General features: G+C 40.9%; 1 protein-coding gene across 1 annotated transcript; it reads left to right on the top strand.

Moving 5' to 3' along the window:
* The first annotated feature begins 167 nt into the window (after positions 1 to 167).
* Positions 168 to 24077, top strand: nus1 (NUS1 dehydrodolichyl diphosphate synthase subunit). Its single transcript, XM_014205139.2, has 5 exons — positions 168 to 721; positions 1445 to 1579; positions 19104 to 19256; positions 21606 to 21705; positions 22737 to 24077. Exons 1-5 carry the CDS (start codon positions 355 to 357, stop codon positions 22825 to 22827), a joined length of 846 nt encoding a protein of 281 aa, XP_014060614.1. The 5' UTR covers positions 168 to 354; the 3' UTR covers positions 22828 to 24077.
* The last annotated feature ends 381 nt before the right edge of the window (positions 24078 to 24458 follow it).

Raw genomic sequence — 24458 nt, 5'->3', positions numbered from 1 at the left:
CCATTGTATTCACACGAATGTCCCTGTTTTGATGTGTAATATTGTTATTATTGTTCCAATAATAAAAACATTAAAATAATAATCTAGGTTGCGATAGAAAGTCCAACCCTAGATCTCGCGTGATTTCATGTTTGCTGAATCGTCCAATCACTGAGCTCGACTGAGCTACGGTTATCTCCGGGTTCAGAGGGTAACGGTTGGATGAAGATGGCAGCCGGCAAACGGAGGTGTTGGCAGTAAGCGAAATGGCTCACAGAACTAGCTTAGTGTATAGCCATCATTACTAGACTTGAAATGCACAGCTATATGCATTTCTGATAATTATTCTATTTTGTCGAGGAGGAGGGCTGCATAATGGTGCTCGTGTACGAGTTCGTGTGGCGGGTTCTGCATGTCCTTCTCCACATTCATAGAACGCTTATCACGTTGTTCCGAATCCGCCTTCGCAATTGGAATGGGCAGCTATGGTCACGAGCCTTAGCAGCGCTTCTTGTGCCGATAGCTCTCTCGTTTCCCAAACAGAAAAAGCTCGTTCCTGCACCCGGTAAACGCGTTGGTCGTCGGTATCGCTGGGGGGCGGATGGGAAATCTCTGGAGAAGCTGCCTGACCATATCGGCTTGTTGATAGCCGAAGAGGAGCCGAGATACACAGACATTGCCAACCTTGTCGTGTGGTGCATGGCAGTCGGCATATCTTATATCAGTGTGTACGATAATCACGGTAAGATATAATTTGATTATAAAATGTGTTCAGAATTGTTTTATTCATATTTTATTTATAAATACAACACCAGCACTCAGTCACGTGCCAGCTACCTCTGTTTTTGTAATCAGATTCAGCAAGTCGTGAGTTTTTCTGTTTTGGTGCTTAGTTATCTTTGATAACTTATCTACTTTTTTCCTGATAGTGAATGGCTTTATCCGGCCTTCTTCCCTTTCAGAAATCTACAACAACCCACTTCTGCCATATATGCTTACTAATGTATCATTACATAGATGATTTCAGACAGAGGAGCCTCAATAGGCTTTCAAGGTTTGCCCAATGGCCTTTTCACCAAATTCGTTGTTTGAGCCTACAGGGAATTGTTTTAACTGAAAGGTTACACACACACTGTATTTCTATTCCTGTTTCATCACAGCCACTCCTACTGGGTCATAGGCTAGTTGTTGGAAAATGTTGTTGAATCCTTCTTGATGGCTGCCTAAGTGCTGTGGCGTTGTTCCTCAATGTCTGCTGACTTGTCATCAGTCTCTCACAGCCAAATCTGGCATATGACACATTATTCGCCCCTAATGACTAGCTTTACTTGCTATATCATGATGTTAATTTCAGATCTCAGCTCCAGAAGACAGCAAATGTTTATTTTTGTCGTCTTAAAGTTGTTGAGATTGGGTGTATGATATAGGCTATTGGATTGCTCACATATCCCCTTTTGATTCCCAGGTGTGTTCAGGAGGAACAACTCCAGGCTGATGGAGGAGATCCTGAAGCAGCAGCAGGAGCTCCTGGGTCTGGAAGGCTCCAAGCAGCACTCTGTAGAGTTCCTCAACAATGGCACTGACAAACAGGACCATCAAGGTGAGACACCAGGGGCCGTATGTGTCGAGCTTCCCAGATTAGGAGTGCTGGTCTAAAGAGCTGAGCCCTATACTACGTATGTTGTTTAAGGAGTTAGTGAGGTAACTTTGAACTCAGGACAACTGGTACCACGAAAGTAGCTCCCATTTTAGCCAGGTACATTTTTATGGCAACAAATCCTTAAGAATTAACCTGCTCCTGGGCAGGCTAAGGGGCTTTTCTCATTAATGAAAGTTGGAGAGGCAGCGTTAAAGTACATTAACTTTTCAATTCACATTAGCAACGGAACATCATGTGCCGCAAGAGGGTTCGGCTCTTGGCAACGGGCATTTAGCGTAAATATCCCAATGAAATAACCCAGTATAGCCACTAGCCAGCGTGCTTCAACTATGCAAGCGACCTTTCATCTTTAACCATATTACACGTTTGAAAAATGGATCCAAACCACATTGCACTCTTGAATAATGCAACGATTCACAAACGTGCAGACCATAAAGGTTACATTTCTTCGTTTGTAGGCTACACTAATTACATTTTAGTCTCAAGACAAAGCACAGAGTTGCTAACAGCATGTCTTCATCAAGCAACATTAGCCTATCAAAAATGAACAATTAAGCCTACTACCTGTCTCATATGAATATTAAAGTACTGAAGGCGTACCATAGAACATAAGTCAGGCATATTTTTTTTTCATCAATATCATGGAAATCATTTAGCCTACATGTGGTAAAAGCAAATTGCGACTGAAAACGTGGGTATAATATACAGTACCAGTCAAAAGTTTGGACACACCTACTCCTTCCAGGGTTTCTTTATTTTTACTATTTTCTATATTGTAGAATAATAGTGAAGAGATCAACACTTTGAAATAACACATGGGATTACGTAGTAACCAAAAAAGTGTTAAATGAATCAAAATATATTTTAGATTTCAGATTCTTCAAAGTAGCCACCCTTTGCCTTGATGACAGCTTTGCACACTCTTGACATTCTCTCAACCAACTTCGAGGTAGTCACCTGGAATGCATTTCAAGTAACAGGTGTGCCTTGTTAAAAGTTAACCTCTATGGGCTAGGTGGGACGCTAGCGTGCCACCCGTGGTGCACTCCATCAACAGCAGGTGCATTTCAAGAGCGGCAAATTTGAATCCAAATAAATGTCAAAATTAAAATTTTTCAAACATACAACTATTTTACACCCTTTGAAAGATAAACATCTCCTTAATCTAACCACGTTTTACGATTTCAAAAAGGTTTTACGGCGAAAGCATAAATTTAGAGTATGTTAGGACAGTACATTTACAAGAGTTGTGTGTAATGTTTTGTCAATTCAAAGACAGGGTCACCAAAACCATAAAACCAGCTAAAATGATGCACTAACCTTTTACAATCTCCATCAGATGACACTCCTAGGACATTATGTTAGACAATGCATGCATTTTTAGTTCTATCAAGTTCATATTTATATCCAAAAACAGCGTTTTACTATGGCATTGATGTTGAGGAAATCGTTTCCCTCCAATAACCGGCAGTCAAGTCAGCGTCACAAATTAAATAATTAAAATTAGAAAACATTGGTAAAATATTATATTGTCATTTAATTTGTGGAATTTCTTTCCTTAATTACATTTGACATTTTAGTCATTTAGCAGACGCTCTTATCCAGAGCGACTTACAGTAGTGAATGCATACATTTCATTTTTTAATTTAATTAAAAAAAAAAAAAAATTGTACTGGCCCCCCCCCCGTGGGAATCGAACCCACGACCCTGGCGTTGCACACACCATGCTGGCATTGCAAACACTATGCTCTACCAACTGAGCCACAGGGAAGGCGTTTGAGCCAATCAGTTGTGTTTCACAAAAACATTCTCTTGGATCTGGACATTTTCCACACAACATACATTATGCAAACATAAAGTAAATAGTGTGAAAACTCTTCAAGTTACAATGTTTTCATTATAATGTTGTCATTTAACTTTAAATAACAACAAAAACAACATTCATTTTCATATTCCATCTATTGTCACTACTACAATTTTGGCTGATGAAACATATTGCCCCGAAGTCCGTTTATTGCACGTTACTATTCAGAGGTAGATTCTCCATAGGCCCATCATACATTCCGTTCCTCCATACTGAGAGGACAAAAGGGATTTTGTCTGCTGCCTTAAGATTTACAATGGGCGGGAGGTGTCATAAAAAAAAACACCTCCATACCTCTCGATCTCTCCCCCGCTGGTGGGTGAGATCAAATGCTATTATTAAATTTCCTCTCATGAGGACCGCCACAGGAAAGGAAGACCCAGAGTTACCTCTGCTGTAGAGGATAAGTTAATTTAGAATAACTGCACCTCAGATTGCAGCCCAAATAAATGCTTCACAGAGTTCAAGTAACAGACACATCTCAACTTCAACTGTTCAGAGGAGACTGCATGAAATCAGGCCTTCATGGTCGAATTGCTGCAAAGAAACCACTACCAAAGGACACCAATAAGAAGAAGAGACTTGCTTGGGCAAAGAAACACGAGCAATGGACATTAGACCGGTGGAAATCTGTTCTTTTGTCTGATGAATCCAAATTTGATATTTTGGGTTCCAACCACCGTGTCTTTGTGAGACAAAGAGTAGGTGAACGGATATGTTCGCCTACGAAGAGTAGGTGAACATATCATAGCAAGAACTGGCAAATCAGGTGCAGTCCATGAGTTTACAGTGAGAGGACGTTTCTTTTTTTTGCTGAGTTGATCTACAGAACTAAGACAGATCCTGCTTCTGTTGTTTGAGTGTTTGTTTAATAGCCTACTGATTTGTTAGAACAGCCTCTGGTATTATTTATAATTTATTTAGTGTTTACACTGTTCCAAGTTGTTCAATTATATTTAATAAATATGCTCCTTTTTCTTGATATCCTTATTGTTGTTATTACTATTATTGTTATGATAATCATTATTATAATAAGTAATGTCATTATCATTAGTAGGCTTAGTATAACATCCTTGTATAACCACCATTTTAGTTTTTAAATAAAATAACATAGCAACCCTTGAATAATTAGTGTAAATAGAAAAATAGACCGTTCCATTTTGGAAATTGCATTCACGAGTGAATGCGACTGATTTTAGTCTTTGCTGTAATAAAGACAAAACAAAAAAACATTACAGTACTCTCTGGCATGCTTAGAATTGTAATGTTATTAGCATTGTTCCAAATGGTCAAAAATTATTTTAATCTAACAGCACCTGTTTGGCACACATAGTATGCACGCAGTGCTTGCTCCTTACCTTATTTTTCGTAATCTCCAGTATTTTCCACAAATAGTCAAATTTATTCCATTCTGACTTCCCCTTTCCCTCCTGACCAACCAGTAAACATTCCCCAGTTTTGAGGTTATTTGTCACATCCTCTGCAACCACTTTGCTGTCGCATGTGTTACTGTGTTCTGAGTTTGTTATAATCGATTTATTGATGTGATTATGATATGCTATAGGTCAGACCTTATAGGTTACGTGCATGAGATGCATACATGTGTCACGTAAAGAGAGCAAGGGTTGAGGGAATAGGGAATGTTATTCCTAAACAAATGAGGGATTTTGGGAACAAATTTCAGTCAGAAATGGCTGTAATTATGTTGCAGCTTCAGCATCACGGACAACGCGTTAAATACTGTTGATGTTATGTGGTGGTCGCTGCAGCAGGGAGGAGAGGGAGACAACGGGTGCTAGTAAGGCTGACCCTGACCCCATTTAGTCGACAGGTCGATTGTTTGGTCAACAAAGTATTTTTTGTTGTTGAGCAGTGGCAAATATATTTGTTAACTTCTTAGTGATCCCTTCGCGCGCGACAACACCCAGTGAAATAGCAGCGCGCCAAACTCAAGAACAGAAATATTCATAATAATAATTCAGAAATCATACAAGTGTTATACACTGGTTTAAAGATTAACTTCTTGTTAATCCTGCCACAGTGTCAGATTTCAAAAAGGCTTTACGGCGAAAGCAAACCATGCTATTATCTGAGGACAGCACCCCATCAAACATAAACATGAAAATCATAATTCAACCCGCCAGGCACAACACAAAAGTCAGAAATAACATATAATTCATGCCTTACCTTTTGAAGATCTTCTGTTGGCACACCAATATGTCCCATAAACATCACAAATGGTCCTTTAGTTCGATTAATTCTGTCGTTATATCCCCAAAATGTCCATTTGGCGCGTTTGATTCGGAAAATACACTGGTTCCAACTCGCGCAACATGACTACAAAATATTTAATAAGTTACCTATAAACTTGATCCAGACGTTTCAAACAACTTTCCTAATACAACTTTAGGTATTTTTTTACCTAAATAATCAATCAAATTTAAGACGGGATAAACTGTGTTCAATACAGGATGAAAACAAAGTGGAGCGTGCTTTCAGGTCACGCGCCTCTAACAAACAGTACACTTCACTCGACCCTAGTTCTGAACTGCCTTACTTCTTCATTTCTCAAAGGAAAAACATCAACCAATTTCTAAAGACTGTTGACATCCAGTGGAAGCGATAGGAACTGCAAGCAAGTGCTTTAGAAATCTAGATTCCCATTGAAGAGTGACCTCAAAAACAAATATTCCTGGATGGTTTATCCTCGGGGTTTCGCCTGCCAAATAAGTTCTGTTATACTCACAGACATCATTCAAACATTTTTAGAAACTTCAGAGTGTTTTCTATCCAAATCTAATAATATGCATTTCCTAGCTTCTGGGCCTGAGTAGCAGGCAGTTTACTTTGGGCACACTTTTCATCCGGATGTGAAAATACCGCCCCCTAGCCCAAAGAAGTTTTAAAATATGGCACATAAGACACCTGTCTGAGTGGACTAATGCATTACGGAGGCCCCGGGGGTGGCACACCAGTATCACTAGTAGTACATTTACTGTTAATTCCCATAATTTCTAATCTACAATGTTTGTTTGGTTACGGTAATTTCTGTTAATATATTCAATATATTATTATTACAGTCTTACTGTTATCATTGTAGGAGTGGACATGTTTTTTGCAGAGCACACAACCTAGGCTACACTTGTGAGAAAAAAGCTTTTGGTTTATTTCATTCTGTTTACGAGTTGTCAATGTATTCATTGACCGGAGTGCTCCAAACAAAAGACAGTTTTGAGTAAGGACACGCACCTGATTACGCATATAGAAGTAGGACTAGTCTACCTGGCTTGCCCATTCTGTGATATGATACTATTTCTGATTTGTCTTAACTCACCATCACTGTGTAGCTTCTCAAAGTATTTTTTTCTTCGCCTCAAACGGCAGGTAAACGAAGTCTGTTTTTACATCCGTTGAGAATGAAAATAGTTCCTCAATGTTGCCTATTTGAAGCTCTTTCCCTTCTGATTATCACTCAGCATGAAAGGGGGGAAAAATGTAATGCTCTGATCCAGTGGAAACATCATCAAATAGGCCTACAAGATTACTTCTTATTCCTTGGGCATACATTCCTGGCCAAAAGTTTTGAGAATGACACAAATATTACTTTTCAGTTTGCTGCCTCAGTGTCTTTCAATATTTTTGTCAGATGTTACTATGGAATACTGAAGTATAATTACAAGCATTTCATAAGTGTCAAAGGCTTTTATTGACAATTACATGAAGTTGATGCAAAGAGTCAATATTTGCCGGGTTGACCCTTCTTTTTCAAGACCTCTGCAATCCGCCCTGGCATGCTGTCAATTAACTTCTGGGCCACATCCTGACTGATGGCAGCCCATTCTTGCATAATCAATGCTTGGAGTTTGTCAGAATTTGTGTGTTTTTGTTTGTCCACCCGCCTCTTGAGGATTGACCGCAAGTTCTCAGTGGGATTAAGGTCTGGGGAGTTTCCTTGCCATGGACCCAAAATATCAATGTTTTGTTCCCCGAGCCACTTAGTTATCACTTTTGCCTAATGGCAAGGTGCTCCATCATGCTGGAATAGGCATTGTTCGTCACCAAACTGTTCCTGGATGGTTGGGAGAAGTTGCTCTCGGAGGATGTGTTGGTACCATTCTTTATTCATGGCTGTGTTCTTAGGCAAAATTGTGAGTGAGCCCACTCCCTTGGCTGAGAAGCAACCCTACACATGAATGGTCTCAGGATGCTTTACTGTTGGCATGACACAGGACTGATGGTAGTGCTCACCTTGTCTTCTCCGGACAAGCTTTTTTCCGGATGCCCCAAACAATCGGAAAGGGGATTCATCAGAGAAAATGACTTTACCCCAGTCCTCAGAAGTCCAATCCCTGTACCTTTTGCACAATATTAGTCTGTCCCTGATGTTTTTCCTGGAGAGAAGTGGCTTCTTTGCTGCCCCTCATGACACCAGGCCATCCTCCAAAAGTCTTCGCCTCACTGTGCGTGCAGATGCACTAACACCTACCTGCTGCCATTCCTGAGCAAGCTCTGTACTGGTGGTGCCCCGATCCCGCAGCTGAATCAACTTTAGGAGATGGTCCTGGCGCTTGCTGGACTTTCTTGTGCACCCTGAAACCTTCTTCACAACAATTTAACCTCTCTCCTTGACGTTCTTGATGATCCGATTAAATGGTTGATTTATGCAATCTTACTGGCAGCAATATCCTTGCCTGTGAAGCCCTTTTTGTACAACGCAATGATGACAGCAAGGTAACCATGGATGACAGAGGAAGAACAATGATTCCAAGCACCACCCTCCTTTTGAAGCTTCCAGTCTGTTATATTCGAACTCAATCACCATGACAGAGTGATCTCCAGCCTTGTCCTCGTCAACACTCACACCTGTGTTAACGAGAGAATCACTGACATGATGTCAGCTGGTCCTATTGTGGCAGGGCTGAAATGCAGTGGAAAAGTTTTGGGGGATTCAGGTCATTTGTATGGCAAAGAGGGACTTTGCAATTCATCTGATCACTCTTCATAACATTCTGGAGTATATGCAAATTGCCATCATACAAACTGAGGTAGCAGACTTTGTGAAAATTAATATTTGTGTCATCCTCAACTTTTGGCCACGACTGTATAGCCTACATCTGTGACAGTCCGTAGCTCACTGGCTGGGAAACTCCGAGGGCCCAGAATATTTTATACAATGTTGCAAGTTTGCTAGCACGAGCTTCCCCTGGACCAAGTTAATACAATAGTTTATGCAGTGTTTCAAGTTCCTTGCAGACAGGCCATGCGTAGCCAATGTGATTTATAGGATATACATTTTTATGTCATGCTGCAATGTTTTTATTTATTGGCTTTATGTAGGCTATTTTTACTTATGCAATGGCAATAGAAGTTACTTTCAGGTTTGTCATTTTCATTTAGATAGTGTTGATTAACCACATGACAGATTTTTAGATAAGAAGACTTTATTATATATGAAATTAAACTGTTCCATGAAAATGTGCATATGAAAATCATAACTGGCACGCAGATAAGTAGAAATGGTACAATAACTTAGCACTCTAAATGCAAAAGGATGCCGACCGCTGGTGTAGCCTTTTACCGGCAACATCAGGAGCGTATTGGCAGAATATGTGAAGGCCTGCAGCAGAGGGAGGAGGAGGGTCGGGAACAGGTTTTTGTTCTTCTGGTTAAGCTATATTGATATCTGGCTCCCTCTTTAGTAATTTGTGTCTTAATTTTTTATCGGGGTGCTTAAAACCTCTTAAGGAAATTAATGTAGGATAATATAGCACATTAGATCTGGTAAAAGATAATACAAACCAAAAAAACGTGTCTTCTATTTTTATTTTCATCTTTGAAATGCAAGATAAAGGCCATACATTGCGTTATGATCCTAGGTGTAGGTGTTTTATTTTCACAAGATGGCAGTAGCGTGTGTGCAAAGTTTCAGACTGATCCAGTGAAGAATTACATCACTACACAATATTTTGTATGAAGTCTGCCAGGAGCTTGCCCAACTGTGCCGAATTGGTCAATTTATACATTTAAGTACATACAGTTGAAGTCGGAAGTTTACATACACCTTAGCCAAATATATTTAAACTAGGTTTGTCACAATTCCTGACATTTAATCCTAGTTAAAATTCCCTGTCTTAGGTCAGTTAGGATCACTACTATTATTGACAATTCACATTCTTAAAATAAAGTGGAGAATGTTTTATTTCTTTCATCACATTCCCAGTGGATCAGAAGTTTACATACACTCAATTAGTATTTGGTAGCATTGGCTTTAAATTGTTTAACTTGGGTCAAACGTTTCAGCTACCCTTCCACAAGCTTCCCACAATAAGTTGGGTGAATTCTGGCCCATTCCTCCTGATAGAGCTGGTGTAACTGAGTCAGGTTTGTAGGCCTCCTTGATCGCGCACACCTTTTCAGTTCTGCCCACAAATGTAAATAGGATTGAGATCAGGGCTTTGTGATGGCCACTCCAGTACCTTGACTTTGTTGTCCTTAAGCCATTTTGCCACAACTTTGGAAGTGTGCTTGGAGTCATTGTCAATTTGGAAGACCCATTTGCAACGAAGCTTTAACTTCCTGACTGATGTCTTGAGATGTTGCTTCAATATATCCACATAATGTTCCTTCCTCATGATGCCATCTACTTTGTGAAGTGCACCAGTCCCTCCTGCAGCAAAGCACCCCCACAACATGATGCTGCCACCCCCGTGCTTCACGGTTGGGATGGTGTTCTTCGGCTTGCAAGCCTCCCCCCTTTTCCTCCAAACATAACGATGGTCATCATGGCCAAACAGTTCTATTTTTGTTTCATCAGACCAGAGGACATTCCTCCAACAAGTAAGATCTTTGTCCCCATGTGCAGTTGCAAACCATAGTCTGGCTTTTTTATGGCAGTTTTGTAGCAGTGGCTTTTTCCTTGCTGAGCGGCCTTTCAGGTTATGTTGATATAGGATATTACTGTGGATGTAGATACTTTTGTACCTGTTTCCTCAAGCATCTTCACAAGGTCCTTTGCTGCTGTTCTGGAATTGATTTGCACTTTTCACACCAAAGTACATTCATCTCTAGGAGACAATGTGTCTCCTTCCTGAGCGGTATGATGGCTGCGTGGTCCCATGGTGTTTATACTTGCGTACTATTGTTTGTACAGATGAACGTGGTACCTTCAGGCGTTTGGAAATTGCTCCCAAGGATGAACCAGACTTGTGGAGGTCTACAATTCTTTTTCTGAGGTCTTGGCTGATTTATTTTGATTTTCCTATGATGTCAAGCAAAGAGGCACTGAGTTTGAAGGTAGCCCTTGAAATACAATCACAGGTACACCTCGACTCAAATGATGTCAATTAGCCTATCAGAAGCTTCTAAAGCCATGCCATTTTTTGTTTTTTCCCAAGCTGTTTAAAGGCACAGTCAACTTAGTGTATGTAAACTTCTGACCCACTGGAATTGTGATACAGGAAATTATAAATGAAATAATCTGTCTGTAAACAATTGTTGGAAAAATTACTTGTCATGCACAAAGTATATGTCCTAACCGACTTGCCAAAACTATAGTTTGTTAACAAGAAATCTGTGGAGTGGTTGAAAAACAAGTTTTAATGATTCCAACCTACGTGTATGTAAACTTCCGACTTCAACTGTAACTATAGAGAACATACAAAACTGCTATGGTAATAACAAATGTCAGTTTACAGACTCCCAGGAATGTCATACATGATGAATCATTAGCTTCCCTACAGAAAATACACTAACTTTCACACATCTAGATGGCTGGGCAGGGTGGGTGTGGAGCCAGTGACCCCAGTTCCTACATTTGAATATACAAATGGATTTTATCATACACAACTACGCTACATTTTATCTCTGGGAACCTCAGGATGACAAATCAGAGCAAGATTACTGAATGTATGTACATTATTTACCTTCAGAGGTGAATGTATTAAACCAGTTGCTGTGACAAGTGTTTTGGTGTTGTGCACTATCCTCAAACAATAGCATAGTATTTGTTTCTGTAGTAGCTACTGTAAATTGGACACTGCAGTTATATTAACAAGACTGTAAGCTTTCGGCCCATATAAGACATGTATATGTCCCGGAAAGTTTGCTGTTGTATACAACGTTTTCTGGTTACATTATCATGTATTGAGCAACAACCATCCCGACAACCGAATACTTGGGAATAGATTTACAAAATTTAAGTAACTTGGAGCTAATTTCCTGTTTTTAGTCTTATGTCCAACCATAAATGTATCATTTTTAAATAAAACCACCCACGGGCCACCAGTTGGGGAACCCTAATCTAGAGAATCTATCGTAGTGTAAAAAGGGTCTACCTCAGGGCTAACTCCATTTATATTGAATGAAGTGTCTGAGCCATGATTTGACCAATGAAATTAGATTCCCTACTTCTCGCAAAGATTGCGTCATCATCCCCTTCATTTGAGGAAGAATACCGATTCAATATTCTATTAGGCTAATCAAATGTTGGTTTTTTTTGTTCATATCGGTGCATCACAAATGTAATGTTTTTGGCCGATACCGATATTTTCCTTGCCAAAAAAAAACGATACCGATATTTATTTAAAACTTTACCGACCTTTTTAAGCATTCTAGTACAGTTAAATAGTTAACACACACGCGACGCAGCGGTCTAAGGCATTGCATCTCAGTGCAAGTGGCATCACTACAGTCCCTGGTTTGAATCCAGGCTGTATCACATCCGGCCGTGATTGGGAGTCCCATAGGGCGGTGCACAGTTGGCCCAGCGTCGTCCGGGGTAGGCCGTCATTGTAAATAAGAATTTGTTCTTAACTGACTTGCCTAGTTAAATAAAGGTTACACACACACCACACTGACCAAAAATGTTTTTTGTTGGCATTTACCCATGTCCACATTGCTAGTAAAACATAATCAAAACCTATTTCTTTCACTTACTTGCTGTGCTGTTTCGTTGTTCATTTGTTAAGCCGTTTCAGTCTCAACCAGGATTTCTATGGAACGCCGTTTCGGTCTTTGCATGTCAAAAAAGATCTGTGTCAAATAACTCTATTTGACCAATCAGGACCTGAATATGACTTCACGTCACATAATAATTTAACACGTTCATAAAATGTTTACGTAGTTGTTACACATAGATTACACTCACTCGTATTTCATATGTCACAACCATTCATTGATATGTGTGCTATGATGCTGGTAAAGTTGTCTCGCACACCTACAGTGCTGGTCATAAAAAAGCTAGCTAGCTCATGGATGCAAACAATGTTCTTTCCCAAAAACATAGCAAAACGACAATCTGTTTCAGTCGCTATAGTTAACTAGCTAACTAAACTCAGCAAAAAAGGAAACGTCCTCTCACTGTCTACTTTATTTTCAGCAAACAAAATCAAAAGTAACAGTCAGTATCTGGTGTGGCCACCGGCTGCATTAAGTACTGCAGTGCATTTCCTCATAGACTGCACCAGAGTTGCCAGTTCTTGCTGTGGAATGTTACCCCACTCTTCCACCAATGCACCTGCAAGTTCCCGGACATTTCTGGGGGGAATGGCCCTAGCCCTCACCTTCCGATCCAACAGGTCCCAGACGTGCTCAATGGGATTGAGATCCGGGCTCTTCGCTGGCCATGGCAGAACACTGACATTCCTGTCTTGCAGAAAATCACGCACAGAACGAGCAGTATGTCTGGTGGCATTGTCATGCTGGAGGGTCATGTCAGGATGAGCCTGCAGGAAGGGTACCACATGAGGAAGGAGGATGTCTTCCCTGTAACGCACAGCGTTGAGATTGCCTGCAATGACAACAAGCTCAGTCCGATGATGCTGTGACACACTGCCCCAGACCATGACGGACCCTCCATTTCCAAATCTATCCCGCTCTAGATTACAGGCCTTGGTGTATCGCTAATTCCTTCAACGATAAACGCGAATCTGACCATCACCCCTGGTGAGACAAATCCGCGACCTGTCAGTGAAGAGCACTTTTTGCCAGTCCTGTCTGGTCCAACGACGGTGGGTTTGTGCCCATAGGCGACGTTGTTGCCGGTGATGTCTGGTGAGGGCCTGCCTTACAACAGGCCTACAAGCCCTCAGTCCAGCCTCTCTCAGCCTATTGCGGACAGTCTGAGCACTGATGGAGGGATTGTGCGTTCCTGGTGTAACTCGGGCAGTTGTTGTTGCCATCCTGTACCTGTTCTGCAGGTGTGATGTTCGGATGTACCAATCCTGTGCAGGTGCTGTTACACGTGGTCTGCCACTGCGAGGACGATCAGCTGTCCGTCCTGTCTCCCTGAGCGCTGTCTTAGGCGTCTCACAGTACGGACATTGCAATTTATTGCCCTGGCCACATCTGCAGTCCTCATGCCTCCTTGCAGCATGCCTAAGGCACATTCACGCAGATGAGCAGGGACCCTGGGCATCTTTCTTTTGGTGTTTTTCAGAGTCAGTAGAAAGGCTTCTTTCGTTTTCATAACTGTGACCTTAATTGCCTGTAAGCAGTTAGTGTCTTAACGACTGTTACACAGGTGCATGTTCATTTAATTGTTTATGGTTCATTGAACAAGCATGGGAAGCAGTGTTTAAATCTTTTACAATGAAGATCTGTGAAGTTATTTGGATTTTTACAAATTATCTTTGAAAGACAGGGTCCTGAAAAAGGGACGTTTATATAGCTAGGTGTCATCTAAAATAACCCTAATTCATAAGACAGTTCTTAGTTGATTAATGGTGCTCTGACCCATCTATGTGAAGCTGGCCATAATAAGGATTAGCCACAATAGTTGACTTTGCGGTTAGCCTTCAAAATAAAAGTATGCCATTGACAGTGATGCAAATGCATACGAATAGTAGAATTATGCCATAATTGAATAGATCATGCTAATCAAGGTTGCAATGTTACATAAAATCAACAAAATACAGTAATTTGTTAATTTGAAAGAAATCTGAAATTATACTTTAGAATTGCATTGGGGACATACTTATTTCACTGCACAGCCTTAACTATGGATTGTGGATCAATGACATGGGTTGGATCAGTCTACTCAGTGACACCTGCAGAACATTAGCATCGTAGCTCTTTTTGCGGGACTCTAAAACAACTGTGAATTGAGCCACATTTATTGCCAACCTATATGTATTGAACACTATTCCCGAGGAAAAACAATACTGTGTGGATGTTTTGGAGTCTGATAACACTGAGGAGGACGTTGGGAAAAAATATCCGATTTACCCGATTTCATTGATCACCAATATGAATGTCAATACACACAATAGGCTGACTGGGGAGATGATTTCACACAGTCACAGTCCCGCGATAAGAGCTACAACGCTAATATTTGCGTAAACTCTTCACAGTTGTGTTCTGTGGGTGTCACCGAGTAGACTGATACCCCATTTCATTGCTTCACATTCCACCCTTGTTTAACATTATCTAGTCTAAATATGTCAGGATTCCACCAATTGTAACCTTCTGCATCACTTTCAAAAAGGTACTTTTATTTTGATGTCAAACCGCAAATTCCACTATTGTGCCTAATCCGTATTGTTGCTAGCTTCACAACACAACTCGGTCAGGTCCAGCCTCACTAGCCAGATGAAGCTAGCTGGCTGCTTATAACGTTAGCTTAACAGGGTTAAGTAGCTGCCTAGCTATTTATTTTCATGAACTGAAGTTCAATTTCAATAGTTGAACAACAAGTGGTTACCTAGCTAATACTTACTCACAAGGATTCCTAAATCATTGCTAAGAATAGTGAAAATGACTGCAGTTTCTACTGGTCATTGTTTTCAGTCTGTTTGTATTGGTGCTAGCTAGCTACCTACCAAGCTAAAGCTAAAATAATGCTTTATTATTATTCAGAACCCACAACATTCTATAATTAAAACTGTTATATGACGTGACAAGTTAAAAGCTTATTTAACGCGTCAAATAGTGTTATTTGCCGTAATTCTTTTGACACACAAAAACCCAAACGGCGTTCCATAGTATGTCGCGAAGCGAATAGCAGTGACGCTATTACTGTGTAACTCCGGTAGGGCAACATCTGAACAATAGCGCATTTCGTAACGTTAGTGTGTACCGGTCGCAAAAGCCAACATCACCCACGACAGAGAACGGTTGATTGTCAAGGGAAATTCATTCCATTATCTTGGCTTTAACCTCTTGAGGATACCCTAGGATAGGGGGCGCCACAGCGCATTTTGAAAAAAAATCGTTCCCATTTTCAACGGCCTACTAATCAAACTCAGAAGATAGGGCATGCATATACTTATTATATATGGATAGAAAACACTCTAAAGTTTCTAAAACTGTTTGAATGGTGTCTGTGAGTATAACAGAACTCATTTGGCAGGCAAAACCCTGAGACATTTTCTGACAGGAAGTGGATACCTGATGTGTTGTATTGAGTTCTAACCTATCCCATTGAAAAACACAGGGGTTTAGGAATATTTTGGCACTTCCTATTGCTTCCACTAGATGTCGCCAGTCCTTTCACAGTGGTTTGAGCCTTATAGAGTCAAAACTCAGTGAATGACAGGAGTTTGAAATTGGTCACAGGGGATGGGCCATCACCATTATGACGCCGGCGGCCATGTCTGCCCCCACCTTTGGAAACGGTTTTAAAGGCAATGAAATCATCCCCCTCGAATCTTATTGGCTCTCTTGGTGTTAGTGGCCCTGAACATTTATTTTATACAACGTTTGACATGTTTGAACGAACCTACATGCGCGAGGATTGCTTTCAGTATGAAGTGCAGAGCTGCGTTTGGAGAGAGCCATAGGACGCGCTACCAACATCAGGCTAATGGAACGTGAAGTATGGACTTTTTGACCGAAAATACATCTGTTGTGGACCTGGGATGCTTTCTGATGAAGACAACTAAAGGTAGGCGATTATTGACAATATTATTGAAGATGAGATGGTTCATACTGTTGCATCCAAGATGGCGCCGAGCACTGTATATTAGCTGATTTTCTGAGTATCGCATCTCCTTTTATCGCAAAGTGTGATTACCCAGTAAAGTTAATTTAAAATCTGGTATGACGGGTGTTCTCAAGAGATATTCATCTATAAATGTTAGATTGACAATATACATTTAAAAAATCGTTATAGTATAGCAATTTATTGAAACGTAGCATTGTTTACGGGGACGCTTTTGAGGGGAAATTAGGTAGTCAACGTCAGACAGAGATGTAAAATGCTGTTTTTATATATAAATATGACCTTTATTGAACAAAAGAATGCATGCATTGTATAACATGATGTCCTAGGGGTGCCATCTGATGAAGTTTGTAAAAGGTTAGTGCTACATTTAGCTGTTTATTGATAATATGTGATGGAAGTGGTTGGTCGGAAAATGGCTATGAAGCTGCTTTTTACGATGGACTCATCTAATATAATCTAATGATTTGCTTTTCCTGTAAAACCTTTTTGAAATCGGACGACGTGGGTCGATTCAGGAGAGGTGTATCTATAAAAAAAAAAAATATATATTTTTAATTTTTGTAAAAAATTATGCTAATTTTTTAATGCTAATTGGCGATATGATTTTTCGCTGGATTTTGATCCCGCTAACGGGATCAGATGCTCAAGAGGTTAATGGATTTCGCTTTTGAGTTGTCTCGCTGAAATGTTCTTACTCTTTTAAATGAGTGCTCGACTTGTTGACTGTTCGGACCACACAGCAGACATTGTGGGCTAGGTTAGGAATGCTGAGTTGCAGGTGTAGCGCAACATTTATGTGGCTTAATTACGTCATGTACCTATGTTATATAGGAATGCACGTCAGCTTTGAAATAGTTTTTTCACATCGCCGTTAAACTAGACATTGGGTCGATACCGATGTTGGCATTTTTAGCTAATATCGTCCGATTCCGATATGTTCACTGGTCTTTATATCGTGCATCCCTAGTTTATATAGTCATTTTAAAATGCCTATCACATTACACATTTAGTAATGACAAAATGCATTTGAAACGTCACGCGCACCAAAATTTGTGTATGACTTTATTTTGGATAAAGTTATTTTATCGACCGGAGTGGTGGAGAAAAGGCGCTTGTGCATGATAAGCACACGAAAGACTGCATTAATGATACGTAATAAATTAAGGACATCACTTCATCAAGCCTATTTAACACCATAGCCTGAAAAACTGGAAAGGCTACCACAGAGAAGCATTCAGAACTCTGTCATGTGTAGGCTATTTGGTTGTAAATAACCATTATGAATAAATAATCAATTCAATTCTATTGGATACAACTACACAAACACTTTGGGTCGATTTTAGATCGCAATGCATCATTGGGAGTGCAATTTTCACAGTTCATCATTTATTGAATGAAGTTTGAATCTGATTATAAATATTATAGTTTATTATTCTTTTTTTAGATGGATTCCAGTTCCACCAAGAATTTGTTTATATTTTCTGTGGCATTTGTTTATTTACTATGGTGTTTGTTTATTAAAGGCCATGTGGACTGCAGCCAGCCTGTATGGGCTAATTTAAGATGCATTGTGTGGTTTTACTCTCCATCTGCTTTTGGCACTACACCTTTATCCCCTGAGCAAGTCAATCTGTTATGACATTGATAAGAGAATTATCTAATAAAGGTAAATGAATCAATAAACCATGATGAATTATTAGTCATACAGCAGGTTTAATGAATAATCAATGTAATGATCAATGTAGGGATCGATTAGTCTGATTAGTTCCGGAAAGTCCAGGAACCACTGGAGAGGGAAAGAAATGTGTGTATGCAATTAGTATAGAGATCTAGAGAAGCAGATGGTCAAGGGAGTAAAACCTCAGAGTTCCTAACCTTGAAGGAAAGGAACAGGCTGAGCCAGAAGGTGATAAACAGTGTGAGAAGTTTATGGGGGTTGCAGGTCACCAACAGATTGTGTGTAAATGCATGTGCGTAAGTAAGCAAGAACTATATAATGACTGTTTTGTTATCCTGACGCAGAACGTTCTCTGAATAAAGCTACAGAAACCTTTTGCAGAAAGCTGAGTCCTTGCCTAATTATTTTAACCCATTGTCTTACAAACCTTGGGCATTAGTCAAGGCGAATTGATTATTGATTATTATCATCAAGATATTAAATTCTTAGAACAGACATACAGTCAGAATTAGACCATATGGAGTTGTGCAGGAACACAACACAGAAGAGTTCTCTTCACCAAAGGAAATTGGGCGTCAGGTAGCCTAGCAAATCGAAAAGTTCTCAGCCAACTATCTGAAAAATCTGTCGGATGTGCCCTTGAGCAAGACACTTAACCCTATGGATAAGAGTGTATGCTAAAATGTAAAAAAATGAATTCCTGTTCAAATACCTTATAATTCACATAAATAACTTATGAATTCTATGATCCTGTTCTTCATTGTTTTGTAATCCAACAATCACCTGCTTTATGAATGCAATATTCAAGCGTAACAGCAGGATTGTGAAGCAGGATTTCCGAGTTACCACCCACTGACCTTTAGTCAGACACCCGACACGTTTACCATTGATTGGTATTATTACTGTGTGTGTTTGTGCCTGAGTAGCGGTATTTGTGTTTGTGGGGCTTATTATGACCGTATTCCTGTGTGTGTCCCCACAGTGCTGTCGTGTCAGTCAGTGGTGAAGGTGCTCTCTCCAGACGATGGGAAGCTGAGGATCGTCCAGGCAGCACAGCAGCTGTGTAGAGCTGTGGAACAGATGGAGAAGACATCCAAAGACATCAACGTCACTGTACTTGACTCTCTACTCAGAGGTGAGGAGGAGGTCCCTCCCCCATGACCAGGAGGAGGACAGGACATTGGTTCTCGCTGTTGTCCTTAGTGCTGTTATTTATTGGCAGTGGACAATACCTTTTTATTTCATTGTTTTATCTTATCAGGTTAAACCCCACAGACATTCTATTGATCATAGACTGTACATCTGTGCCATACTATTACAAGCTGGAGTGAAGCTTAGCTCACCAGCTCCCCTTTGGCATGATGTTCAGAGTAGCAATTTCACTCTATTTGAAGCTCCGCAAGGATGGAGGAAAGGGATTGAGTAAAGGTCAAGGAGCCCCCTGTTAGACTAGCCTTCCACAGTGTTTGATCAAAAGATGAAGGAAACATGAAGCACTGGGAGTCTGTGCCAGAGAGAGTGCTTCTCTCAGTGGGTTATTTTCCCTGAGCCGTCTGCCCACCACAGCTCTGCCCGTCGTTAGTCCCTGGCTAAGACTGATCACCCTCACCCGCTGTAAATCACATCACGAGTGCTTTAGTGGAACACATCCGTGTGATCTCGCTCAGTAGAAGGTGATGGGATGAGACTCAAGGCAGGAATATGAAGAAACTCATGAGAAAAATGGTCTCCAGATAGAATATAAACTACAGAAGATAGCAGAGTTCACTTCAGTGCAGTTAAGTCCAGTGTAGTGTACCGTGAGGTTATGGTGTGTTTACCTCAGGACCAGTAAGTGCAGCTGCTCTTCAGTACAATCAGATGTCAGAGACCCTCTCGCTGTCGGGATCCAGGGGGGCCCAGCGAAAGGGACTCTAATCATCTCACTATCTAAGGGGCTTGGCAAGCTGCTGCTGCTCTTCTCTAAGGCTGTGTTTACACAGGCAGCCCAGTTCTGATTATTTTGCCAAACTATTGGCAGAAGATCTGATTGATCAAAAGACCAATTAGTAGCAAAAAGATCAGAATTGTGATGCCTGTGTACATTCAAGAAGAAATTGAACTGTAATTTCAGATAACTAGGTTCTCTCAATCTTTTCAACAGTCCTTATGCTTTAGCCACCTCCTAAATATGTCAAAAAATATTTTCCTGATATGTTTCTTATATCTCTCAGATAAAGGACAGACACTTCAAAACAAAATATCTGTTTTTCCATGTATGAATCTATTCAATGCATTTCTATGGACTAATATCAGTAAGGCCCAATTCATGGTTTGATCTAATGTTTTGTGTCCATATATTTTTTTACCCATCTACACACAATACCCCATAATGACAAAGTGAAAACATGTTTGCAAATGTATGTTTCTTTTTTTATACAGAAATATGGTCTCATTTACATAAGTATTCACACCCCTGAGTCAATACTTTGTAGAAGTACCTTTGACAGCTGTGAGTCTTTCTGGGTATGTGCTCAAGAGCTTTCCACACCTGGATTGTATAATATTTGCCCATTTTATTGTTTTCTAAATTCTTCTAGCTCTGTCAAATTGGTCGTTGATCATTGCTAGACAACCATTTTCAAGTCAAAACTGTAAGCCAGCCACTCAGGAACATTTACTGTCTTCTTGGTAAGCAACTCCAGTGTAGATTTGGACTTGTTTTTGTTATGCTGAAAGGCGATTCATCTCCCAGTGTCTGGTGGAAATTGTTTTATTCCTTAACTTTTTTAGGCTTGACAAAGGGGTTGAATACTTATTGACTCAAGACATTTCAGCTTTTCATTTTTAATTAGTTTGTACACATTTTGAAAAACAGAATTCCACTATGATATTATGTGTTATTGTGTTTAGGCCAGTGACCAAAAAATCTCTTATTTTTTTGTATTCATCCCGTAACACAACAAAATGTGGAAAAAGTCAAGTGGTTTGAATACTTTCTGAAAGCACTGTATACTTCCATTCATCAATTCTTGTGAGGCTTGGAGGCGTCCTAGAGCAAAACAATCGACATGCTCTTGAGAGGCCAAACCGTTAGGACGTTTCAGACAGAAGTTGGCAGATCTGTGGTACCGACTTCAGATGAGTCCCGTGCCGCTTGTGGGGGTCTTTGAGCAAAACAACTGACATGTTCATCGTGAGTCATCTTTCCATAGAGTGGTCATATTAGCTTGTAGGCCAAACCGTTCGAACGGTACAGATGTTTTCGGGAGAAGACAAACACTGCTGTAGCTCGCAGATGCGGAAGTCCGCCATGTAGAGAAATCGTATGTCTAGCTTCAACAGGCAGATTGTGATGGGGGTTTTGTTTATTATGCTTATTTGATTTCCGCGGGACCACAAAAAATGACTCAAGGGTTGAATGTTCCGCAGAGGGCACTTTTATGAGATTTCCATTGATTGTGTTTTTCATTGACGTCTGTCCATGCTATCTCGGTTTGTGCAGAGTCGAAGACTACACCAGATCCAGACCTGGTTCTGAAGTTCGGCCCAGTAGAAAGCACCCTGGGGTTCCTGCCCTGGCACATCAGACTGACAGAGTTCATGTGAGTATTGCGTGTGTGCGTGTGTTAAATGAGGCTGCCTTACTCATGTGCAGAAGACGTTCTGGGATAGCCGCTGCTCTGTAGAGCTGGACAGGAATGACAGAGGTTCCTCTCTTCATCCTGTCCCATTATAACCACTCGCTGTGTGTGTGGGAGACAGAGGAAGTGTGTGTGTGCTTATGCTTTACATCCTGGGTAGAATGGATATGGGCCTGTTGTGTTCATCTGTGCAGAATAACTGGTAAACCGGTCTCTGCTGCCTCACTTACCTCCCGGCTTGAACGATTGGCAAGACTTTTAAAAATGCCTCTGTGCAACCCTGTATAAGTAGTAGGGCTATTTTTAAAAGGATCACGCAAATACTGAGTTAATGTTGCAGTTCAGCCTACATAAGATGTGTAATTAGACTTTACCAGATGATGATGCATCACTAACAATGCTATTTTTAGACGTGTCATTGTTTGGGAGTCATGAAGTTCAGTCAGAATGGCCCACATTATTGAACGTTATCAGTGTTTACAAAGCAACATTTTATTTGACAGACTGTATTTGTCAGGACTTTTTGGACTTTTACCTTCACCAAACACTAGATGGCAGTATAGTACTGTAACTGCTTTGCCGGTAGCTCAAGCAGCAGCTTTTGGTAATCACAGGAGATTTTTTTATGACAGCCGTCGTAAAGTACATCATTGTATTTACTGTGAGCCTTTACTAATGTAACATGACATTTCTGTTGATCCCTTATTGCTTGGTATCTATTTTAACAACATTATTTAGCATTATTATTTGTTAAAATGGCGCCGGAAGAAATGGCAGCAGTTTTACGGGTGCCCAACCAGTTGTGCTTCACCTAATACCTTTTTTGCACTATTGGTTAGAGCCTGTAAGCATTTCACTGTAAGGTCTACACCTGTTGTATTCGGCGCACGTGACAAATAAACCTTGATTTGAGATAAACTGCTGCCATCTGAAGTAGGCTAGAGGTGTCTCTCTTGTGTATATATATCTGACATCCTCCCTCTCTCCTGCAGCTCCTTACCCTCCCATGTGGATGTCTCCTATGAGGACTTATTCAGCGCCCTTCAGCACTACGCCTCCTGTGAGCAGCGGCTGGGGAAGTGAGTGATTGGCCAGGCCCCCTTCAGAGGAAGGGGAACGACAGGGGTGGGGTAGGAGCTGCCCTCGCCCCTCCTCCCGGCTCTCTGTTTACAGTGCAGGCGCTAGAGAACAAGCAGACAGCGTACCGCCACATCGAATCGCATCTCCACCACCACTCACTCACTGTATTTCTGCTCATCTTGAACGCGCAAGGCTCGCCAGGCCACCTCTGTGAGGCATGCTGGGTAGTACTGGCCCTGCCAAGGTAGCGTCACGACACTGAACGTCTACCCCTGTGTCAGTCGGATTAACGAGGAACCAACATCACCTGAAGGACATGGTTAGCAGTATGGTATAAATCTAGTTTAGCTTCGCTTCTCTCTCTCTCTCTCTCTCTCTCTCTCTCTCTCTCTCTCTCTCTGTATGTTCTAGATCCTGCACCTGCTGTGCCCCTGAGGTATGGCTGAGGATGACGCTCTGCTGCTCTGAAAGGGTGCGATGTGTTGAGAGGGATGTGTGAGGCAAAATGTTTAGTGCTGAACAACATTTCTCCACTTCGCTCATCAGGAGGTCTCTATCTTTGCATACGTGGAGGACCTCCTCGGGGGAAAATGTAGCGCTTGATCAATGTGATACGAGAGGCTTTGGAACGAGAGCTCTGTAATCCCTGACTATACTCTGCACATGATGTGAAGGATGACTGACTACATGGTTGTACTTTTAAATCTTTATTCCAAGTTACTATTGGTGGACTGCGTCTGCTTGTGTACGTGTGTGAAACTCAGCCAGCAAGTCACACTTAACCTACACTAAATCCAATCTTTGCAATCCAGTGGGAAGAAAGAGAAAGCAGTTGTCTGTATACAATGTCCCCCATGACCATCACTACTCTTTCTATTGCTCCGTCCATAACGCGAAGATGATTTGCATATTGAACGGCCCCTTAAGAATCCTCAGTGCTGCCTTCGGTTGTTCATCAATGTGAAGATTGACTAACTCTTGTATTAAAGTGTTGTTGGTCTGCTATTTCCTTATCTCATGAACTCTTTTAAAACCCAGATTCAGTGTTTTCTTTCTCTCTGGTTAGATGGCATACAGTAGTATTTTCACCGTCATGGTAACTTTTAATACCAATGGGACTAAAACTCCCAATCCTTCACTAGCTAAGGTGCCAGTGGTTGGGTTGTCATTGGAAGGTTTGGTGGGTTGTTCCACATGGAGCCTGTCGGTTTAAATGATCAATAAATGTTACTGAAACCCCCATATATACAGTACCTGCTTTGTTTGGATTGGATTTATTTTTAAGACAGACTGACAATGTGTCTTGTGAATAATCTTCCTTTGAGATAAATGGAACGGATGTAAATGGTTGATTTTATAGTTGTGTTGTATGACCTCATTTTCTGCATGTCCCCTCACATGTAATGTGTTTGGTGAACAAGTGTTGTATCCCTAGTACTGTACGCACCAAGAGGTGTCAAGGGCCTGGTGGCTTTTAAACCTCAAATGATCAACTATTGAACAATAGAAAGAGTCAAGCTGTAGTCACCTTGGATTTGTTATCTGAAAGCTGTGTGACTCGGGAGAGGGACTCCGATGCAGGTTTCTAGTCCTTCTCAATTCATATGCAGCAATCATCCAAATGCATGAAAGAC

This window comes from Salmo salar, chromosome ssa06, assembly GCF_905237065.1.
Source record: "Salmo salar chromosome ssa06, Ssal_v3.1, whole genome shotgun sequence".
In the NCBI taxonomy this organism is placed as follows: Eukaryota; Metazoa; Chordata; class Actinopteri; order Salmoniformes; family Salmonidae; genus Salmo; species Salmo salar.
The sequence above is the reverse complement of the archived record's forward strand: the minus strand, read 5'-3'. Positions and strand labels throughout refer to the sequence as shown.